The sequence below is a fragment of the Phyllostomus hastatus genome, unplaced genomic scaffold (genome assembly GCF_019186645.2).
Source record: "Phyllostomus hastatus isolate PE091 unplaced genomic scaffold, TTU_PhHast_1.1 phas_contig_1, whole genome shotgun sequence".
Classification (NCBI taxonomy): domain Eukaryota; kingdom Metazoa; phylum Chordata; class Mammalia; order Chiroptera; family Phyllostomidae; genus Phyllostomus; species Phyllostomus hastatus.
In genome coordinates this window covers 17,838,414-17,860,525 of record NW_025333498.1, presented here as the reverse complement: position 1 = coordinate 17,860,525, position 22,112 = coordinate 17,838,414, and the positions used below count along the sequence as shown (strand labels likewise).

Below are 22,112 nucleotides of genomic sequence, written 5' to 3'. Positions count from 1 at the left end.
AGGGTTTGGGCGTCTGAGTTCAAAATGCCTACAGATTAAAAGGATTAACTTGCCCACCCTCTTGTTTTTACACTAGTGTTAAAAATAAACAAGTTCAGCTTTTTTCCAGCTTACCCACAAAAAATGTTATTTTTAATTAAGGTTAAATAGCACTTTGCCGCATTGTCTCATGAACAATTCAACCATTTTGACAAGTTAAGTTAGTTAAAATTAATGGCTATCACCAAGTCACAGGAGACCCAAGGTTTGTTTTTTTTTCCAAGTTGTGTAGGCATTTATCATTCAGTCTCTGGCTGGGGGTGCACCTTGGAGAGACTGGCCCTCTGGTTCTGAAAACCTCTTGCAAAGTTACCTTTCATGTTTGCACACCCCACAGGGAGGGAGTTTTTTTATTTGTTTGTTTTAGAGCAAATTTGTAACCTGGGCTTCTTAGGACAGTTCCACTTTCCCTTGTTCTTCATCCATGGACCCTAATACTTGGCTTTAAAAATATAAAGCAGGCAGAACATTTAGTTAAACACTTAGCAATTCTCCTGTGCAGAACAAGCATGAGTCGTCTGGTTACCAAATGGTTGCTTTGGAATTTTCATTAATAATCAAATGATCCTCATGCTGCCAGAATTCCAAGGAAGGCTCTGGAATCTGACAAATGTCACAAATTCCTTGACTGCACAGCCCTATTGTGGGCTATAAAAGGACTCTTGTGCCAAGTACCGAGACAGAAAAATCTCAAGATGTATAGTGTCTGGTTACGGCAGCTCACCAAGTACAATGAATCAGGCCCTGGCCAGGTGATTCAGTTGGTTAGGGCATCATCCTGATACACCAAGGTTGCAGGTTCGATCCCTGGCCAGACCACATACAAAAATCAACCAGTGAATGCATAAATAAGTGGAACAACAAAATGATATCCACACCCCTTCCTCTCTCTAAAATTAAAAAAAAAAAACCTCTAAAAGAAAAGGTGCAATGAATTGTTACTGAGTGGTTGATGCACCTGATTGGTTTCTGTGGGAAAAATCCTTGGAGCACGGAAAAATTCCCCTCAAGGTCAGGAAACTCGTTTTCTATCCAACCTCACCTGCAAGAGGAAACAAGCCAGAGCAGCACCTGAGAGCTAAACTAGACAACAGGATAAACCAAAAAGACAATGATAATATTGCTTTTTAAAAATTTCATTCATATTTCCCATGCAGCTGCTGCCTTCCTTTGAGATTGGCTCCTGGACCGAAGACGACGTGGTAAGCTGCTCCCGCTGATGCCTCACGTGACGGGGGCAGGTGTTCCCTAAATCTGTCCACGAGCTAAAGACGCAGCTAGAGGGGCTTGGGCCTTAGGAACTAGGAGTTGACAGATTCCATGTTTTTCTGTTTTTAATGCAGTAATGTTTAAAATAAGGCCTGAAGAGCAAAGCAAGTATCTCTTCAAATCTTACAAGAGGATTCTACCTCCCTATTTGCTCAGAAAGGTATTCCAGAATACAATAATGAATACCAATGACAAAGCTAAAAAGCTTGTCCAGGATACCAAATGAACACACCTAAAAATTTTTTATCTTAAATTTTCCTAAGATTACCGGGGATGGACTTGACCACGGTGGAGAGAGATGCAGCAAAGGCGATTCCGCTGAGCGAGGTCTCCTCCCTGCCTTAGGCCAGCTCCAGTGTGACAGGTTCATTTTTGCCACCTTAACGCTGATCTTCCCAAGGAGGATGGACTCGAGCTCTCAGACATTAGAGATTCTCTGGCAAGCAGAGCCAGAGAACCCCCATGTTTCTGAGAGAATGTGGACAGACTCAAATCAAGTCCTACACCCTGCACTCAGCGAGTGGCCTGGGGGAGACTCCTGCTTAGCCTGTTGTATCCCTGTGTCTGCTTCCTTAGTGAGAAACAGGTCTGAGAATTCTTAGTCAGAGATCTCAGGGGCTTATGCTCAAAGTGTCATTCAATGAAAAGGAAGAAATCAGCTGTAATGCCATCCTTTGCAGGCTCCCGCCCTGGGGAGTGGACCAGGTGCCACGAGGTACAAACTGGCTGCTAGGAACTCCTGGGAAGGTCTGTTTACCTAATGCAACCTGGTTTCTGCGCCAAGGCATTTCCCTCCCCGCCCTTTGTATTCTGGTGAATCAAAACCGCTTTCAACATTAGCTGACCCCTGGCTTCTGCAGGGAAAGGGAACTTGGCACTAGCTGTGTCTACTTCACCCCATTCGCTGGGCCCTGGTGATTCTGGGGTTCCTGCCAACCCCGCCTAACAGGGAGAGAGGACTTGGGATCTCCTTTATTCACAGGCATGGATACAATCCCTTTATCCCCAGCTGCAAAGCTGGTGCATCTAATTTGAAAAGAAAAATTTTTAAAGGCTGTTTTTTAGTCTTTGCCCTGCCTGGGGTTCAGTGGTTTTCAGACCATTTAAATAAAATTCCAGGACCCAAGGCACCCCGGAGAATTGGTGGGACTGGGTCTGGCCTCCCTTCGGTCTCCCTTGACCCGGGTACTGTGAGACACTGCCAGTGTGTACCAGGTGAGATTAAAGGGCACCGCATCCAGCCTCATTCTGTAGAGGAAGCTCCACGATTTAACTTGTCTCGGTCCACGCAGCTTCTTCATGACCAGGCCCAAAGCAGAGGACACATTCTACCCACTTCTCTGTCCACTGCCGTGTGGTCCCTGTTACTCAAACAATGGCTGGGCAAGCACTGGTTAGTACCCCTCTGTAGCCCTGAGGACACAAATGGAAAATCATTATAAGAACCTTTCTTGAAAGAATTTTTAAATATCTCCCACATAAGAAGGAAAACCAACATCTCTCAAGTGTTCAGGAGCCCCAAAGAGAGGGATAGCTCCAATTTGGAAGCTTAAAGTTTTAAAATCTTGAAGAGAAAATTTTCTATTTTACAAGAATTAAAGAGATTTTACTCGATTGACAACTACAGGTGCTACTGTTAAGTCTGGCCACTGAGCACGTATGAATCTTCAAAACTGTATGTGTCCTTTCTTTCACAGTATTTTTGGGTTCAGCAGCTCGTCCGAAAAGGCAAGTGGAATAATTTACCTTCTTAATTCATGGAGTTAACTTTGCTCTGGATACGATTTAGTCTCATTTTATTCCGCCCTCTAATTGCTTCCTTCAGGTGACTCTTCGGCAGAGATGAGCACCTATGCAAGCTTGTTTAAGGAAAACAACATCACAGGAAAGCGACTGCTTCTTCTGGAGGAGGAGGACTTGAAAGACATGGGCATTGTCTCCAAGGGGCATATCATTCATATAAAGGTACCTCAGAAAGGGAAAACAGCCGACAGCTCCTCACGGAGCTTCTGCTCGGTGGCAGATGGTGCGCTGTGTTGGCGGCCGCGGACAGGAACAGGGCTGCACTGGCCGTGCAGAACCGTGTCCATGCCAGTTGGTTTTTAGCAGCTGCTCCCATGGGACCCTACTTTTTCCTCACAATCCACAACAAAAAGGGTTAATACCTGACACAGCAGAAGTCTCCTGGATACACCTGAATATCACCCCCATGTCCTCAGGAAGTCTCTAGTGGAGAAGATACAGGTATTAATCCTGCAATGATGGTACAATGACAGATGTAAGAAATGTCAAAGAGAAGAGATGAGGTTGAACTGAGGAAGGGCTTCTGTGAAGAATTATGAAGGAATTAATTGCTGAAGAATAAGCAGGTGTTAACCCGGTGAAGGGGGTAGAGGAAGAGGTTTTCCAGGGGCAGAGCATGCCTGTGGAAAGGCCCTGGGCAGAGAGAGCTTACTGTGCAGGGGGGCCTGGTAATACGGCAGGGGGCGCCTGCAGAACTGGCATCCCACCCTGGAACGGCAGGTTGCAACTTTGTTTAAGGCCAGAGAGGCTAGATACCCATTAGGAATCCCTAAGGATGCCAGAACTTGGGTATGGCTTGTGTGGAAACTCAGCCCCGGCAGTGCCTAGAGTGATGGGAGTGTGGGTTCAGTTTGCCGTCTTCATAATTTTGACCTGTGGCAGACATCACTGTACTTACATTCTAACCCCTCGTTTTCTCAGGCAGTTCCACCACTGCCCCCACGACTTCAGTCTTGAACAGCTTCAGAGCTAAACCTCTGGTTTTGTTGTCTCTTTTTTTCATAGTTTAGCAACCAGATCTGTTTTTATTTTGGTTTTTAATTACTCAAACCAAATAAGAATTGCTGGCATCTGTGCTGGCTGCCAATGACAGTCTTTGAGAGAGAGACATCTTAGGATAAAACCAAGTTGGCTCCTCAACCCCAAACCTCCTCAATCCCAGTGTGGGTGGATGTGGGGGGCGGGGGGGGGGGGCGGTGGAGGTTAGAAAGAGAAACAGAATAAAGAAGGAAATGTAGAAAAGCAGCTCCCCATCCAGACTCACATCTCCGCAAGGCCTCAACCAACGTGCCAACTACTTTTTTACCTCCGTTGGAGCTCCCAGCAGTGGCCAGTCTAGGGAAATCTCCCTGCTTCCAAGGAGAACGCATCTACTTGCATCTTGTCTTGTGAGCCCTGGATTCATGTACGGGACACCCTTATAGCCCTGCGCACCCCTCAAACGATGGCTTAGCCTTAACCTTCATGTTTCCTCCCTCTCAGAATCTGAGCCGGAAACCTCATACATATATATACACCTCAAAGGCTGGCAAACAACTTAATCTTGACCTCTGAGTGTGGGCAGATTCATCCCCAAAATCTGTGCTGCCTTAGATGGACTACAGGAGAAAAAATTATTTTCTCTGGTACAGAGAAGTTTCAGGGTTCCAAAAGAGAAATTTGGTAAATCTTACGTTATTTGGCAGCTGCCCGATAAAATAAGATGTTCCTGCCTCTGTTGGCTTTGGGAAAAGACCAGCATTCCTTAAGGAGCAGTCAGGAGGAAAGGGGGTGGCAAGCTGTGACACCTCACCAAGACCCACCGTGATTTAAAGATTCCCAGACCTGGCCTAGGACAGCCCAAGTGCCTCCCCCCCATGCCAGCTGGTATCACTAATGCAAGCAACGTCCAGCAAATGGGTTCTCGTTCAACAAATTCAGTAAGTGCCTACTAATTGCCAGACTGGGCCTGAGAGGACACAAAGAAAAATTCTCCCCCCAAAATTTATGTCCCGGAAAAGAGATAAAACATGTACATACAACTTCTCACAAACTGTGAAGAGGGTCTTCACAGTTCAGAGGAAAGGAGCTATTTCATTACCTCCGCTTGGCAGGGGCAGTGGGGGAGGCAGAGAGGGAAAACAGCAGGGGGTGGGTGGCCCTTGAGCTGGTCCTGAAGGAAGCACAGAATTTGGAGTGTAGACAGGAGTGGGAAAGGAAAGAATATTGATCTAGACAGAAAATAAGGAGTTAAGAGAAAAAGAGAGCAGAAGAGAATGTAAAGGAATGAACGGCAAGTGTCTCCGTCTGACGGAAGCCTCGGTGCAGAGGAGGGTTCAGGATATAGAAGGCGGGAGGCAGGTGGACGGCCTCAGGCCTGAGATCTAGGATTTGACCTGGGATCAGGAATCTGTGGGGAGTATTAGAAGTTTGGGGGATTGACATGTTTAAAACTTTGCTTCTGGAAGTTGTAAAGTGGATTAGAAAGGAAAGGCTAGATTTTGAAAGACCAGTTCAGAGGTTGTAGTAGGGAGCAGTAGGGAGCAGAGAAGTGTCACCGCAGCCAAAGGTTGAAAAAGCATTACAGAAACAGGGCCCGTGCTGTCGAGAAGCCGAGAAACACGTGCACGGAGAAAAAGCCACTGTCGGACACTGCCAGGTGGGGCGGGGTCAGCACGGTGTCCTCTGCTCCTGAGCTCCAAAGAGGGTGTGACCAGCATCTGTGGGGGAACTCAGGACCCCCTCAAGCTCCCAGATGAGTCTGCATGTGCACATAAAGACAGTTGGTTCTCAGAGGGGCAAGTCACAAAAATCAGGCATGTGGACCCTCCACCTAATGGCCAAAGCCCAGCTGTATTACAGCGGCCACGTGGTAGGGGCTCAGTCAACAGGTGACAGTCCATTAAACTTAGCTGGACCAATCAGCTTATATGAGAGGGGGAAATCAAGGAAAAAAAGTCAAGGAAACTTGCAATGGGAGGGTCCTGCATACACACTTAGGGTGCTGAGGATAAACGATGCTTCAGGCTGGGCCTTTTGGGATGGGATACTAGATGAGTATCTCCAGACTAGAGGAGCACTCGAGGTACTTGTCAGAAGTGTTACACACCCACACACTCATGGGGAGATGAGCCCTTCATCCTCTGCTCTTTCACTAAGGCACAAGCATTGCTGCATGCCGTCTCAAAGAGGCTCTCAGCTTTAAACGGTGGGTTATAAAACCAGCCATGGGAGCAGTCCTTCCACCTACCCTTCTGCTACTCAGTGTCCCCTTGGAGCCTGTCTGGGCTCCTTTCTGCCCGAGCCCGGCAGCCCTCACGTGGAGGGGCCGCGTGCAAGGAACAGGGCTGAACATCCGGCAAGTGTTCATTACATTGTCAAGTGTCAATGGCTTTCACTGCATTTTGCAAAATGCATCTAATTTTTTTCCCATTGGCACTTTTTTATTCTCTACGTGGTATGTTCAGTTCACAGAAAAGCTGGATTATACCTGATGAGTATAAAAAAGAATCGTAATTTAAATTGTCCTCCTGTCCTTTAAGAGTTCTTTGTGCGTCATTGAGGGAGGGAGTGTTGGACACGTACCCACAAACAAGCCCTTACAATGCAACAAACCCCTTCATGAGATTTCAGCCTTAATAAAAAGTCTCTGGTGAAATATTCATGTTCTTTGTTGTTTTTCCCAGTTACCCTGGGTGACAACTGCATTCTATATGCTGGAACATTAACCTGTCACTACCATACCGGTGTTTGGAGAATGGTTTTATTTATTGTTTAGTTTGAGATTTAAGTTCTTAAATATCTTCCTGTCCCATTAAATAATTACAAACTGCATATAATACCGTGAACAATCAGGTTTATTCTCAGTAGGTGTTGGATATTAACATCCCCAAGATATTTTATGAACTCCATAAATAAAGAATGCCTTTATATGTGCACAATAATTTCAATCCTCTCGGCATTATCGGATCATTAATAAAGTCATGTGCTTTTTTTTTACAGTCAGCCATTGAGAAATTAACCCATGATTACCTAAACTTGTTTCACTTCCCACCACTAACCAAGGTAAGGAAGCCTTTCTCCTACTGAGACTATGCTACTTTTATTGGCATATGCACCTGCTACCTCCACACCTAAATTTGCCAGTGTCGGGAACCGTTGTTTGAAGTGAAATTTAATCATATCTGTCCAACAAAAGGCCCTTTGAGTGAAGCTTGGAATGCACCTAAATTGAATACCTGTATTCCCTGAAAGTTGAAATATTAACAATACATTTGTGATAAGAACTACACATGACACCTTAGTGGCTAGAGGAGGGAAGTGCCGGCATCTGGCCTCCCACCTGGCTCTGGTGACCTTTGTCTAACTCATAAGTCACTGAAGGAATTCACACACTAGAGCTCAGGATGCTCACTTGCATTTTGGGGCGGGAAGCTTATTGTTTGAACAAATATTAGTGTATGTGACATATTCTTTTAATGTAGTCTAAAGGTATGTGATATACTTCATTATAAAATTAGTAGATACTTGCCCTTATTACACAGAATTCTTCTCATTCACTCACAATTACTGTTTTCCATCTCTAAACCCTAGAAGGTTCATTTGTTCCTCTGCTTGGTCCTCCATCCACATACATTCTCGGAACTGCATACTTCCTCTTCGGGAACAGTTGTAAATACGTTGAGTGTTGTGAAACGCTCAAGGCAAAGTCTCTCGGTGCATCTCCAGGTGCTAGCGCATCTCTAGGGTAAAACTGCACAATGGAAGATGCACCGTGAAAAATGTCGGGCAGTGACATTCGATCTGTAGTACATGAGATGACATGCACTGCATTTGGGGACATTCTCAGAAGCATACAGTAATACATGTAATTACATACATGTAATTTCTCTTGCTTTAAGTAATTGGAATTTGAAGCTTAATCCAAAAAACAACCAAAAGTTAAACAATAGATTAGAATGGAAAAACTAGTGCTGAGAAATCATCTTTTACATGAGAAGTAAATGTAAAAACTCTATCTAGAATAAAATGGTGTTTGGTCTTCTGTTTTAGGACTCAGTAGGTGAACCTGAAGAAAATGAGGGAAAAATAGTGAACCTTGAACTTGTTTTTGGTTTTCACTTGAAACCAGGAACTGGCCCAAAGGTAAATCACATTTTAAATCTTTTGGATAAATGTCAACCTAATTTAAGAAGAGGGTAAAGAGGGGAAATGGTGATGGAAGGGAATTTGACTTGGGGTGGTGAACACACAATACAATATACAGATGATGTAGAACTGTACACCTGAAACCTATATAATTTTATTAACCAATGTCACTCCAAGAAATTCAATTTAAAAATAAAGTAAACGTGCCCTTGCTGGCGTAGCTCAGTGGATTGAGCGCGGGCTGCGAACCAGGCATCGCAGGTTCGATTCCCAGTCAGGGCACATGCCTAGGTTGCAGGCCATGACCCCCAGAAACCACACATTGATGTTTCTCTCTCTCTCTCTCTCTCTCTCTCTCTCTCTCTTTCTCCCTCCTTTCCCTCTCTAAAAAATAAATAAATAAAATCTTAAAAAAATAAAGTAAATGTAAAAATTTCAACCTAATTTATTCTTTTTCTATCCTAGAACTCCATGCTTTATATACTGCCCCTCCCCCTACCTCTGCTCAGCTGGTAACTTGATTCTGAGTAAGTCGATAGACTTTATAAAGTAGACTTAGTTGAAATGCTGCCAGCTGCCTCTGCAATCCAGTCTAGGAATCTTACTCTCGACACCCAGATCCTCAAGGAAACTCACACCAGAGCATGGGTGGGGAGGGGGCGGCGAATACTGGAGCAAGTGTTTATGCTGCTTGACTCCTGGCGTCCTGCTTCCAGTTTCTTAAGGGGAACCAGCTTTTAATACCAGAAGTAAAACGACATTGAGAATGGAACAGTAAGCAGTGTGGAAACTCAGATTATCAACTCCAAATAGGGCAGCTGGACATTTGACCAAGCTTCATTCTGTCAGGCATTCACTTTATGTTATATTTAGAGTCTGGAAAACTTATTTGGCCTAGGTGGCGTATAAGTTGGAATCATAATATTCTGTGTTACTTTGGATTACCATAACGAATTAGCATAATGGTAACTTCTACTAACTGAGCACTTGCGGCATTCTAGGTATATAGTACTGAGGTGCTGATGTTATTTCTCCCATTTACAAACAAAGAAACTGAGGCTCTGAAAGGTTAAATAACTTGTCCTTGGGTTACATGGCTAGTAAGTAGCAAAATCAGGATTTGAATGCAGTAGTCTCGGACCCCAGAACCAAAGCCCTTATCTGCTGCACGATTCCTACCTTTCCTTGGAGGCAGCCATGAGAACTTGTACACACAGCTCCTCCCAGCCTGCAGCCAGTTGCTCTGGCGGGGCTGGTATCGGCTCCAGCTCTGCTGGCCCACTGGCCCTTCACTAAATTAAAGGCTTACCCAGGCCATCCCTGGAACCAGTGCTTAGGAGTGAGTGGAAATTGTTGCAAGGGGTTGAATTTTCATCTGGGGCTTCCAAAGATGCTCTTTCTAGACACCGGACAGAGTATCTTGCCTGCACTGCTGCAGGCATGTGGATGTTTTTGGTGAATGGAAATCTTCACCTCCCTTGTTTTAGCCACGTAACTTGACTGAGTGAGAGCTGCTTTCACTCCAGGTTTCCCGTCTAAGAATACTTTTCGTTTCCCTTGGCAATGGGTCATTGGCTCTTCATGCTTGTTGTTAGAAGCAGCCACAGAAAGGAGGCAGCACAGTAAGTTCCTCTGCCCCCGACAATAAGCACCAGCCCTTCTAACCCTGAGATTCTCCAGCTGTGAGCGCCTCCCAGCCCATCTCAGGGTAAACAAGTTGCACATTTTAATTTGCCTTCTTTGATATTCTCAACTCCATGGCACTTAATTTATGAGTACTCTGTTTAAATGTTTTTATGACTTGTGGGGTGTTAAAAAAAGAGGAAAGAATTTTCTTGAAAGAGATTTGGTCAAGAATAGTCTCAACCAAGAAAACACTTTTCAACTAACAAAGAAATGATTTATTAATGTGGAAAAAATTTTAGTAAATGTTAGAAGCTATAAATGATACTCGATACCAAATACAAGGGTCTGTTTTTTACCGTAATTGTGTAGACTTATTGAGTCATTGGTTACCCACAGGCCTAAAGTTACCGCAACTTTTGGTTTTCTGCTGATCCATGGTCGCCCATGCAGAGAAATAATTTCACCCATTCGTTTGCACGCGTTTACTGAGGACCTCCCGTGTGCCTGGCTCTAGGCGCAATACTGAAAATACAAAGTCAAAAAGTACAATTGAGGCTTACAAGGAACTCATGGCTTATCAGGCTGTGGCAGTGCCACGGAAGTGCCATGGGCTCCAGGGCTGCCTGCAATGGACCGGATGGGACTTGTCGCTAGCTGGAGATGAGTGAGTGACCGGGAGGGGCCAGGTTGTTGCTGAGGTTTCCAGTGCGGCAGCAGGACAGATGATGTGATAATTGGTCAAAAAGTGAAATACACAAAGTGGATGTAATGCCAAGGTGCTAAAAATATAAAGAAGCAACTGAAATGGGTGAATTTAACCAGGAAAAGCTTTTTTGGAAGGGATGAATTTTGAAACAGGGTTCAAAGGGGTTCGTGGTGTTGTTTGCAATTAACTTCCTGCATATAATGTTTAAAGCTTGTGCTTAGAAAGTGCTTCTTTCTCACCAGCTTAGATTGTTTCATAAATGTCAGCTCGTTTATTCCCTTGGCATTTCTGTGAGATGCACAGGCACGGTATTGTCACTGCTGATTAGGAAACTGACAGAAAGTGAAAGTATGTTACCAGCTCAGCTGAGGCGAGGACAGAGCCGAGACCAGAAATTACATCTTTATTATCTCCTTTGTACTACACATGTGCTTGCTGTTATACCTGACTCAAGACTTTTGAGCCACTTGTAAACTTTCATAAAATCCTGCTAGTTCTGTCCAGCTCTAACCTAGCAGGCTATGCCAGCCTTCACCCTCACATTATGAAATACTTCCTCACAGATGTGCTTTAAATAGAAATTCCAATTCCCCACATGAAGCCTTGTTACTTTGACCCTTAAATGTAGACCTCAAGGAAAAAAGACATCCTCAGAACCCCAATTAACTGAGTTTTCCCACGCCCATCTTCACGGAGAAGGCAAAGACTGTAGCCCCGTCTCCATGACCAGAATAAGTGACAAGAGGACCCTGGAGCTTCAGAAGTTCTCTCCAAACCCGAGGTTGCATATCGGGGAGATTTGCTTGCCCGTTTCATCTTTTATTTTACAAACAAAATGAAAGATGTGTTTAATGACAACCTTTGGAAATAATGTATGACAGCAACTCTACATGGAAATAGTAGCTACCTTTCCCATTGCACCTGAGAAGGACCACCAGCTAAATACCACTTAAAATTGGTATGTTGGCTAAGTAACTTGACCTACTAAGAGGAAATAGCAAAAAATATTACCTTATGTACAAATGTATAAACACATGGAGAAGGAAAAACCTTTCATTAAAAGGCCTGACAACCTTTTGGTCTAAGAAGTCAGACTAATTTTTTTGTTTGTTTTAGCCTCGTTTACAACCACGTGAATTGTGGCACCAAAGGGAGGTGGGTTTGTCCAACCGAGCAAAGCCACTCACATTTGGGAGCCTGTGCCTGCTCCTGTGGTGCTTGCCCGGGGTCTGACACACTCCTCTGGAGAACAGGCCTGCCCACATGCACTGCACCATGCACACTGCAGGGTGCTCGCGCAAACAGCGCGGCCTTGTCCTGGTCCTCTCCTCAGACAGCCTGGCAGAGAAAATGATCGGGCCAGAGGCTTTATGCACTGAAAATTTAAGTCGAATAAATAGTAAGTGAGAATGAGTTTTCCTCATTTTCTTGACCTATTTCTAAAGAGTACAATTAATTGTTCATTTAAAGAGCATCGTATGTTGAGGCAGCCTTGGAGGTATGACAATGGAATTGGCAGAAATTAGGTCTTTCTCAGCTCAAGTGTCCTGTGCTAAGGGCTTGAAATGCACATGATACTTACAATATTTTATACCTCTGACAGGCACTGTGGCAACTACTTTACAAACACTTTTCTTATGTAATTGTTACAACCCCTCCTACCCCCGTCACAGGAAGCATTGTCCCTGTATTATCCCTAAGAGGAAACTGAGGAAGGGGAGAGGTCAAGGTCCTCACCCAGAGTCCCCGCCTAGTAAGGGACAGATCCAGGGCAAGGACCAAACCATGCTGTCATACTGCCCCTTTTTAGAAAGTATCATCGTCCCCCAAAGTAAGTATATTGGTAATAAAAAATGGTGGGGTCTGTTAATACTAAATTACCATTTTGTTTTGTGGGGAAAGTGCCTTGAGTTTGATAATCTGAGGCCTGTGACTTGGCACAAAGGAAAGGGGCTTCCAGAATCCCAGGGAGCTTCCTAACTCCCCAGGGTGGCAACCACCCTTTTTCATTGGCATATTCAGCTGCATAGAGTTTACTAATATATCTGTAATAAATTCCCCAGTCAGAAATTGATTCTCACATTGCCAAGGAATAAACTATCAAATCACCCAGCAGTCCAACAGTTTTCTTGCTAAGATCTTTTTGAGGCTTTGTGTCATAAAAATTCAAATGGAATGTTTTGAAGAAACCATTTGGGAGGCTGTCCATTCCTTGTGAGTGCGGGACAGCCACACACTTTGTCCCTTGGGTCCTCTTCCCAGTGAGGCCAGGAAGCCTGGCTGTGTGTCTGAATGGATTATCTGTCATAGAGAAGACACTGGGGTTGGGGAAACCCCTGTCTCTCCCAGCGCCCTGGCCTCAGGGGGCCCTTATGTAGGGCTAGGCTTCCTGACTCTGGTAGCTCCCACCAGATGACCAGTCCTTCTGGTTTCCTTTAGAGCAGTATTTTGGGGTTTTTTTTCTTATTGTATAATACTTTATTTTAAAGATTTTGTTTATTTATTTTTAGAGAGGGGAAGGGAGGTAGAAAGAGAGGGAGAGAAACATCAACGTGTGGTTGCCTCTTATATGTACCCCTACTGGGGACCAAACCCACAACCCAGGCATGTGCCCTGACTGGGAATTGAACCAGCAACCCTTTGTTTTGCAGTCTGGCACTCAATCCACTGAGCCACACCAGCCAGGGCTAGAGCAGTATTTAAAAGAGCAAGTGAACCAGAAAGAGAACGTAAGAGGGACATTTTGAAGAGGAAGAAGCAGAACTTACTGCCCCATCGGAGCAAAGGCTTTCCTGTCCACCTCTCCCTCGTCCTCTTCCCACCCCATCACAGTACCTTCTCCTGCTCTCCAGTCAGAGAAATTCAGTCCATCGTTCTGCTTCTCCAGTTGTTTCAGCTATTTGTTTAAAAAGCTGCTTTTTACAAATACTTTTCACTTACTATTATACTTTTAGGTCTTTATTAGATTGCTTATAAAATGTTGCATTTAATAAAAGTAATTGAATCTCCAGGCCCTTTCTCAGAGCACTATAAATATCAAAAATGGTCAAATAGGGCTTTTTTTTCCTATTGTGTAATTTTCATAAATTGATAAACATGAATAGAATAATAGGGCACAAAGAAAAGGATTTTGTAAGGAAGTAAAGCCAACACCTTTTGTAAATTTCATAACAGCTAAATCCAGTGCTTTTCTTCACTCTGACATATCTTGTGTTTATTAAAAATTCAGTGTAAGGAAATTTCTTTCTCAAGATCAGCTATTTGAGGGGGAATATATGCACACATGTGTTTGTGTGACTATGTACATAAGCTTGCAGTGGTGGGGTTCTGTAAGAAATCAAGTTTTAATTGACAGCAAAAGAACAAATGCTGTTCAGAATTTGACTACTTGACTTGCTGCTGATTTCTAAATAGACCGTGGCAGTAGACTTCGGACCGGTCGGGCAGGGGTCCATACACTAGGGCCGACCTTGGGAGGGCACTCACTCCGTGCCTGCTGCTGCGTTGACAGTGGTGTGTGGAGATGGCGTGCCAGGAAAGGTCTAACACCTGGAAAAAGCAGCCCTGACATGCAGTGTTTGCAGATTTCTCTGTTGTAAAAACTCCCACCATGGCCAATTTTAAGTGACCAATCTGACATCACTGAACTTGAAGTCAGGAAGAGAAGTAAGCACTCATACCCTGAGGGCCGACTCCACCACACTGTTGGATCACTTTTCTTAGGCTTCTTAATCGAGATTACAAATTCCTTTAAAAAATAGCTAATAGCAAGGAAGTATACATGATAAGACCTAGGTTTGAAGAAATTACAAGCCCACCATCGCTGGCTTCCAGCTATAATAATATGCGTAGTTAGGTCAAAGAGAGCTCACGCTTCCCATTGAGTCCACTGTTAGCCCGGGTCTCCTGAGTCCCCATCGGCTCATATGGGTGCACTGACCACATTGTATGAATCAAAGATTTGGGTTTGAATTTGTGAAGAGTAAAGATATACTTATGGGAAAAGAGAAACAAAATTTTAATCTGTGGTTTTCTTTTTAATATTGAAACAGTCGTAGTTCCAGGTTCCCAAAGCCTCTGGGGCTTGCTGTTAAGTTCTGCAGAGAGAAGACCCCAGTGATGTGGACTGAGAGTAGCTCTGCTGGTAACAGTGCCCACTAAGGAGGCCAGTGGTTTTCAAGTATCATATTTCTTGGAGTCATTTCTGGAGTCATGGGAGGTGGGAGGATGATTTAGTATACAGAAGAGCTGTTTTCACATTTTGAGAGTCCTGGGTAAAGGTTTATTTGTGGCCCACTTCTCAGTATTTAAAAAAAATTTTAAGCAGTAATTAGGGAAGCCAGACCACCTCCCATATTGGTTAAGAAGCTCAGCCTGAGATATAATAGATTCTTAATTATTCAAAAATCGATAACCAGACTTACTGTTTGCTTTCTCCAAGATGAGTACCTAGTACCTTCCCATTTCAAGTACAAGTTTTAGAAAATAAAAACACCCCTTTCATACATGTCAGCTAGCATCCAAACCATTTCAGATAGCCAAGCATCTCATACATCATATGAAAGTATGTCTCACTTGATTTCACGTTATTTTAACATCATCCGCAGCCCCTTTTCTTCGTACATAACTCAAATAACAGCCCCCCAAAACACAACATAACAACCTTATCGCCACTGGTGTCTCGTTGGCACCAGTCCGCCCTGACCTTAGACACAAGCCATTGTTAAGGCTATAACGCATTTACATATTTTGCAATAAAACATCAGTTATTTGCATTACTGTGTCAAGTTTTATTTGATTCTTTCACCTAAAAATGACTCATTTTCCTTTCTTGTATTTTAAAAACCAACTACTCTAAGCTTGTTTGAGAATAATCAAAAATTGCCCATTTAGCTAGAAGTCATTTTCTTTTCAAAAGGCAAATGTTATTTAATCTTTCAGCTGTTCATTGTGCCATCATAAATACTTTCTTTTCAGCACAGTTGTGGGGACTGAAATGAGCCCACTAATTGCCTCCCATTTCGACTGACATGTGGTGGTTTAGTGGAAAGAGAACACAGCAGGGAGAAGGAAATAGGAGGCTGAGAAAATGAGAGCTAATTATTTTCACTGCCTCATGTCAGGCTCTGTGTCAGCCTTGTTTTTACAAACTGGAAGGTTTAGCACTAAATAAAACAAACTGGCGTCATGTTTTTATATACTGGCAGTGTCATGGAAGCAGCTGCACATCTCAAAGACAATATAATGCCTGCGTTCGCATGGACACCATCTGACAGACACTGTGAGCCACAGCTAATGAGGACATCACAGTGGTGCCAAGTGAAAGGTGCTGAATTATGTATGATTCTTCATCAGTACTGCAATAGTCCTGTACATCATTATGAGACATTGTTTTGCTGAAGAGATTAAAACATTCTTAGTTCCAGACCTTGCAACCTATATGCACTGAAAGAGGTTATTAATGGAATTTTTAGGGAGAGTTTCTTGTGGATTTCTTTTTGGTTAAAAACAAATCTCGTGGGACAAAGCCGTGATGGGTCACGACACTGTACAGATAAAGAAGAGAAGCAAATTAACCATACTTGCATTATCTTCCTTTTAAAGGCAGCATAATAAAATAGAGTGTAGCGGGGTGATACATAATGATAAATAACCCAGGTGCTATCGCGGGATGCTCCACTCTCCTGCCTGTAAAACAGCGGGTTTCAGCAGCTGAGCTAGATAATAGCAACGTGTGTGAAGGCGCCTTCGGAGGCCTAAATCATCAACATCTTACTACTTTTAATACCAGCATGACCAACATTTCTATCATATTTTTATTTCATCTTGCATTACTTCTTACATTTCACAACAGTCGCCTGCTATGAGGCTGTTTCCCTTTTTTCCCCTCTTCAATCTTAAAAAGTTTATCTGACCTCTGTGTTTTATATATTTTTAAATGTTTCCTCAGTACAAGCCTTTATAAGGTGGCGGGGGTGGGGGGCGCTCTTTGCTAGAATTCTGAGTGCTCTCTGATGATTTTACTGTTCCTCTGTTCGTGGGGCAGGGGTGGGCACGTTAAATATCAGTGTCTCTGCCATTGGGCTGGGCAGGCCCAGTATGTGCCTTCCAATTCTAGCACAGCTAACTGAACTTACTGCAAACCTCTATATTTTCTGAGCCTTAGTCTGCTCATCTGCAAAATGGTGTCTACAACAGGGTAAATCTGGGAGGATTAAATAACATGTCTTAATATCAAAACCATGGTGCCGTGTGAGAGCAACTGGATACGCACAGTGTGCACTGTACATTCCAGTTTTGTGAAATTCTAGAGCAGGCCAGATCCATCTCTGGTGACAGAAAATGGAACAGTGGGTGCCTCTCTGGCTGTGCACGGGGATCCACCGGGAAGGACACGAGGGAACTTTCTAGGGCAGTAAAAACAACTTGCTTGTTTGGAGGGTTGTATTGGTTCATTAAAGTATGCACTTTAAAATATGTGCATTTTATCATATGCAAATTATACCTCAATAAAAAGATTATCAAAAGGTTATCAGAAAAAATTTTGTCTGTAACCTTCAAGTAAAGATGATCTGTAGGAGCCTGAAGCCCTGATTTGGGGTCTGTTTCCTTCTAAACTGTCCTGAATAAACTTGACCTTAGATTTTTAAAGTTTTGTCTATATGTTAATATTTGCAATAAGATTTTGGTAGGAAAAAAAGTAGAGAGAGAGAGATTGTTGTCTCTGTGTCTCTGAGTTGCCCAGGATTGAAAACAATATTTAAAGTTTAATTTTTGTACTACATTCGATTCCTTTTCCTATTTGAAAAATTTATGTCTATCTTAATTTCTGTTTCTTTTTATTCCCTCCTTCCTTCTTTCCTTCCCTGTGTGTGCATGTGTGCATGTGAGCAGGGATATCTGGCATCATTTGTACTAGCTTGGAATGCCAAAGAATTTTAAGTAGCTTACAAAGAATGTAGTAGTGATTTCTCAGTAAGAGATACTTTAGCATTAACCGAGTGTTGTTTAGGATTTTATCTTCACAGTGTTAAGAGTTTCTGTTATATTTGGACAGTAATCTTAAATAAGAAAACATTTTCACATAATTGGCAATGCTAAAGCATTTCAAACAGAATAAATGCTTTCTTATCCTCCACTAACCATCAGCACTTGCTCCTAAAATTATCCAGGTGACTTCAGCAGCTACCCAGACAAATGTTGCATATCCTGAGCTCCCAACAGAACTGGCACTTTTTCATCAGTTTCAAATGCAAAAATTCTCCCCTCCTCAACAAAATTCTATGTGTTTCTTGTAGATTTGCATTGGGAGGCAGATTATCTAGCTAGTGGAAAGGTTTGCATAACTGCTTTTTGCTGTTCGGGGCCCTGACAAAGAACTTTGCAGGGCCCAGCTCTGCTCCTGTCATCAGTGTCTTTTCCCTAGTGATCAGTAATTGGCATTCCCTAGAAATATGCACCAACATGCAGATAGGAGCAGTGGGAATGTCCCCTTGGGTGGGAATCTAGCCATGAAATAAAAATCCATGGTAGTCAGGACCAGTCCCATAATCTGCTTGTGAAACTAGACGGGCTTGAGATGTTTCTGGTTTGGAAGGTAGAAGTCATACCTAGCTACAACGTCCTTTAAGCCAGGGGTTGAGGGAAGTGTTTGTGATTCCAGATACTGGCGAAGGCCATCAAGAAGGAGTGTACAGACAATGAAACGACACCATATACGCATTTAACAATAACCTTTTTCAGCAATGGGAGGGGAAAATGGGCTATGTTGAACTTATTGGAGACTCAGTATTTCTATCTCTGCCATGGAACCCTATAAAGGAATTAATTATGATAATCTGGGAACTTCTGGTCAAGATGGAGGCATAGGTATGTACTTCGCCTCCTTGCACAATCACAGAAAGAATTACAACCAGATCTGAAAAACAAATAACACCCAGAATCATCAGAAAATCAAGCTGTATGGAAGTCTGACAACCAAGGATTTAAACAAGCCACACTTATCCAGATGGGTAGGAGGGGCGGAGTTGCAGAGACAAGGTGGAAAGGCAGTGTGGCATGGATAAGTGGCAGTGGGAGTGGTGGCAGAGTGGATGGCACCATATTCACATGTGATAGATAAAAATTGGGAGGGATACCCTGGGAGCAAGCAATCCCAGCCCCAGCCAGACCACACAGCCCAGGGTTTCAGCACTGGGAAGATAAACCCCCATTACTTCTGCCTGTAAAAACCAGTGGGGGGTTGGGTAGTGGAAGAAACTGCCAGATTTTCACTGCATGAAGGGCCCATATAGACTTAGAACATATGCAAACCCCGTGGCAGCAGCTGGAAGGATGCCAATCTCCTATGGAACATGAGTGAAGTGACTGGAAATGGGGATGAGTGCCAGGTAGACCTCTGGAGGCCAGGCAGTACATTGTCCCTTCTCCAACCCCCCTCCCCCCAAGAGGAGCCACAGAGCGGTGAAGTGGGTGGTGCCACCCTGGCAATTACCCAAGGACCTGGCCCACACAATTTACAGGTACTTTTGCTACATAATCCATGCCACTAAGACAGGAAGTAAAAGCATCTCTACCTAATACACAGAAACAAGCACAGAAAGGCTGCCAAATTGAAGAGGCAAAGAAATATGGCCCGAATGAAAGAGTAGAACAGGATCCCAGAAGAAGAACAAAATGAAATGGAGACAGCCAACCTATCAGATGCAGAGTTCAAAACACTGGTGATAAGGATGCTCAGAGAACTCACTGAGTACATCCAAAAAAAAAATAAAGGAAGGAATAAAGTTTACACAAAGTGAAATAAAGAAAAATAAACAGGAAATCAACAGTGAAGGGGAGGAAGCCAGTATTCAAACAAATGATTTGGAACAAGAGGAAGAAGTAAACATTTGACCAGGACAGAAAGAAGAAACAAGAATTCAAAAAAAAAAAAATGAGGAGAGGATAGGAACCTCTGGGACAATTTTAAATGTACCAGTATTCAAAACATAGGGGTGCCAGAGAAGAAGAGGAAGAGCAAGACATTGAAAACATATTTGAAAAAGTAATGAAAGAAAACTTCCCTGATTTGGTGAAGGAAATAGACATACAGGTCCAAGAAGCAAAGAGTCCTAACCCAGATGGACACAAAGAGGGCCACAGCAAGGTATATCATAATTAAAATGCCAAAGGTTAAAGATAAAGAGAGAATCTTAAAAGCAGCAAGAGAAAAGCAGAGAGTTGCCTACAAAGGAGTTCCCATAAGACTATCAGCTGATTTCCCAAAAGAAACTTTGTAAGCAAGAAAGGATTGGCAAGAAGTATTCAAAGTGATGAAAAATAAGGACCTACAACCTAGATTACTCTGTCCAGCAAAGCTATCATTTAGCATGGAAAGACAGATGAAGTGATTCCTAGACAAGGTAAAGCTGAAGGAGCTCATCGTCATCCAGCCATTATTATATGAAATGTTAAAGGGACTTAATTTAAGAAAAAGAAAAAGATCAAAACTATGAACATTAAAATAACAACAAACTCACAACTATCAACAACTAAATATCAAAAACAAAAACAGAAACAAAAACAAACTAAGGAAACAACCAGAACAGGAACAGAATCATAGATACAGAGATCATTTTGAGGGTTATCACTGGGAGGGGAAAGAGGGAGTATGAGGGAAATGGTGCAAGGATTAAGAAGGATAATTGGTAGGAACAAGATAGATAGGCTGATATCAAGAATAATATAAGAAAGGTAGAAGTCAAAGAACTTACACAAATGACCCCTGGACAGGAACTAAGGCGGGTGAGGTTGATGGAGGGAAAGCAGGTGCCAGGCAGAGAGGGGAAAAGAGGGAAAAATTAGGACAACTGTAACAGCACAATCAATAAAATATACTAAAAAGAAAAGATGATTTGAACTAGTCGTTAAATTTAGAAGATAAAACTCCTCTGTACTGTAATTCTTACTCTTAATAACCCATAACAAGGATAGTTCAGGCTTTAGAAAAGACTGGGAGGAAACCTGCTCTCACAGCACCGGTAGGCCACCCTGGTTCAACTCTGTCCCGGTCAAGTACCTCACGCCTCCATGCTTTAGTTTCCTCATCTGAGGTAAGGCTCTCTGGCTGTCAAGCACATTTCATAGCCGTTGTACCTCCAGACATCTGATGTTCCTACTGGTAGGGCCGCATCAAGATCCATTCATGCGGGAGAGGGCAGAATTGGTGTTCTTGTATAATCCATCTATGTAAGAAGATACAAGTTTCCTCCTCCTTTGATTTATTTCATAAAATCAGCCATTGTTATGTTGCCGCCTGGTTGCACCTTCTTTTTTCCAACCCTGATCATTCCCTGGCACTGGAGTTATCCGGTGCCCTCTGGATCCCCAAACTCATGCCCAAGTATAATGCTCTGACCCAGCCTGGCTGCTCTGACTAGGTCCCTAGTCTAAATTTAGAAGAATTCAATAATGCTCTCTGTACCTTGCTGCCTGGGAAAGCTCACTACCTTCTGACCCATTCCCTAGACTGGTAACAAATTGGAGCTCTGTTAGTGACCAGTATTGGTAACAATAATTATTATTCCTTTTTGAGCTTCCTTTTTGGCTCTGGCAGAATGCTGGAAACTTTAATGACATTACCTCATTTCATTCTCACACAGCACAAGTCATTTGTGCATAAAGACGGGTTATATAATTTGGCTAAGGTTGGGAGCGAAGAAAGTCAGTGGAATTCAAACTCATGTAGTTGGATTTTAGACTTGTGATCTTTCTCACACACACACACACACACACACACACACACACACACACACCGCTGCTCCCCCAGTAATGGCTTAAAGTATAATCCTTTTCTGTATTGTTTCCATTTTAATAGGAATCCTCAAAACCTTAAACCAAATGAGTGAAGAACAGCGCCATTTCAGATTGCCAGGGGTAGAATGGTTTTGGAAAGGCGTCCTTTGAGGCTCCACGGGCTCTCCCAAAATAGAGTTATGTGCTCTTGATTTCTGCCTGTCAGGATTTAGAGTTGTTCTCACATATCCAAAGTGACTCTTGAATTGTTTCCGACTCAAAAATCAATACCCACATTTCTGTCACTCCCATCAAGCCACAATCAATAGTTCACCCTGGTAAAAGTAAATGGCTCTTAAAACAGAGCCCTCGTTCCCATGATCCTGTCCTCATCACTACCAAGAAACTGAAAAGGTAGCAGCAGATGATTTATTTCATCTTATTTGTATGCAAACCTTTTCAGTGATCAGTTGATTAAGAGTTCCTTACATGGCAACTCCATCTGCAGCCTGGTCCTGTGGAATTCAATAATGTGCTGAATCCTGGTAGTCGTGGAGAATGCTCATTGACACCTCGTGACTCACTGGGTACCAAAAATGCAAGGGATGCCTCAGTGTAATTTGAAGTTAAGCCAAAGTTAAAGAATTTTGTTACTTTGTGAATTACTTTTCTTAACTAGACAACAATTTAATCATAGACATCCTAAGGGTTATAGCAAGGCATTGACAGATTACGGTAATAATTCAAATGAACACTGCATATTCTC

General features: G+C 43.1%; 1 protein-coding gene across 2 annotated transcripts in view; it reads left to right on the top strand.

The window, feature by feature from the left end:
* The window catches only part of MAP3K20 (mitogen-activated protein kinase kinase kinase 20), a 161,803-nt gene that overhangs the window by 125,614 nt on the left and 14,077 nt on the right, over window positions 1-22,112 (top strand). For both annotated transcript variants that reach the window (XM_045856846.1, XM_045857604.1), the window contains exons 12-16: window positions 1,197-1,241; window positions 3,006-3,036; window positions 3,134-3,273; window positions 7,093-7,155; window positions 8,143-8,235. In XM_045856846.1, the coding sequence (XP_045712802.1) occupies window positions 1,197-1,241; window positions 3,006-3,036; window positions 3,134-3,273; window positions 7,093-7,155; window positions 8,143-8,235 (372 nt within the window). The remainder of the gene's footprint in view (window positions 1-1,196; window positions 1,242-3,005; window positions 3,037-3,133; window positions 3,274-7,092; window positions 7,156-8,142; window positions 8,236-22,112) is intronic.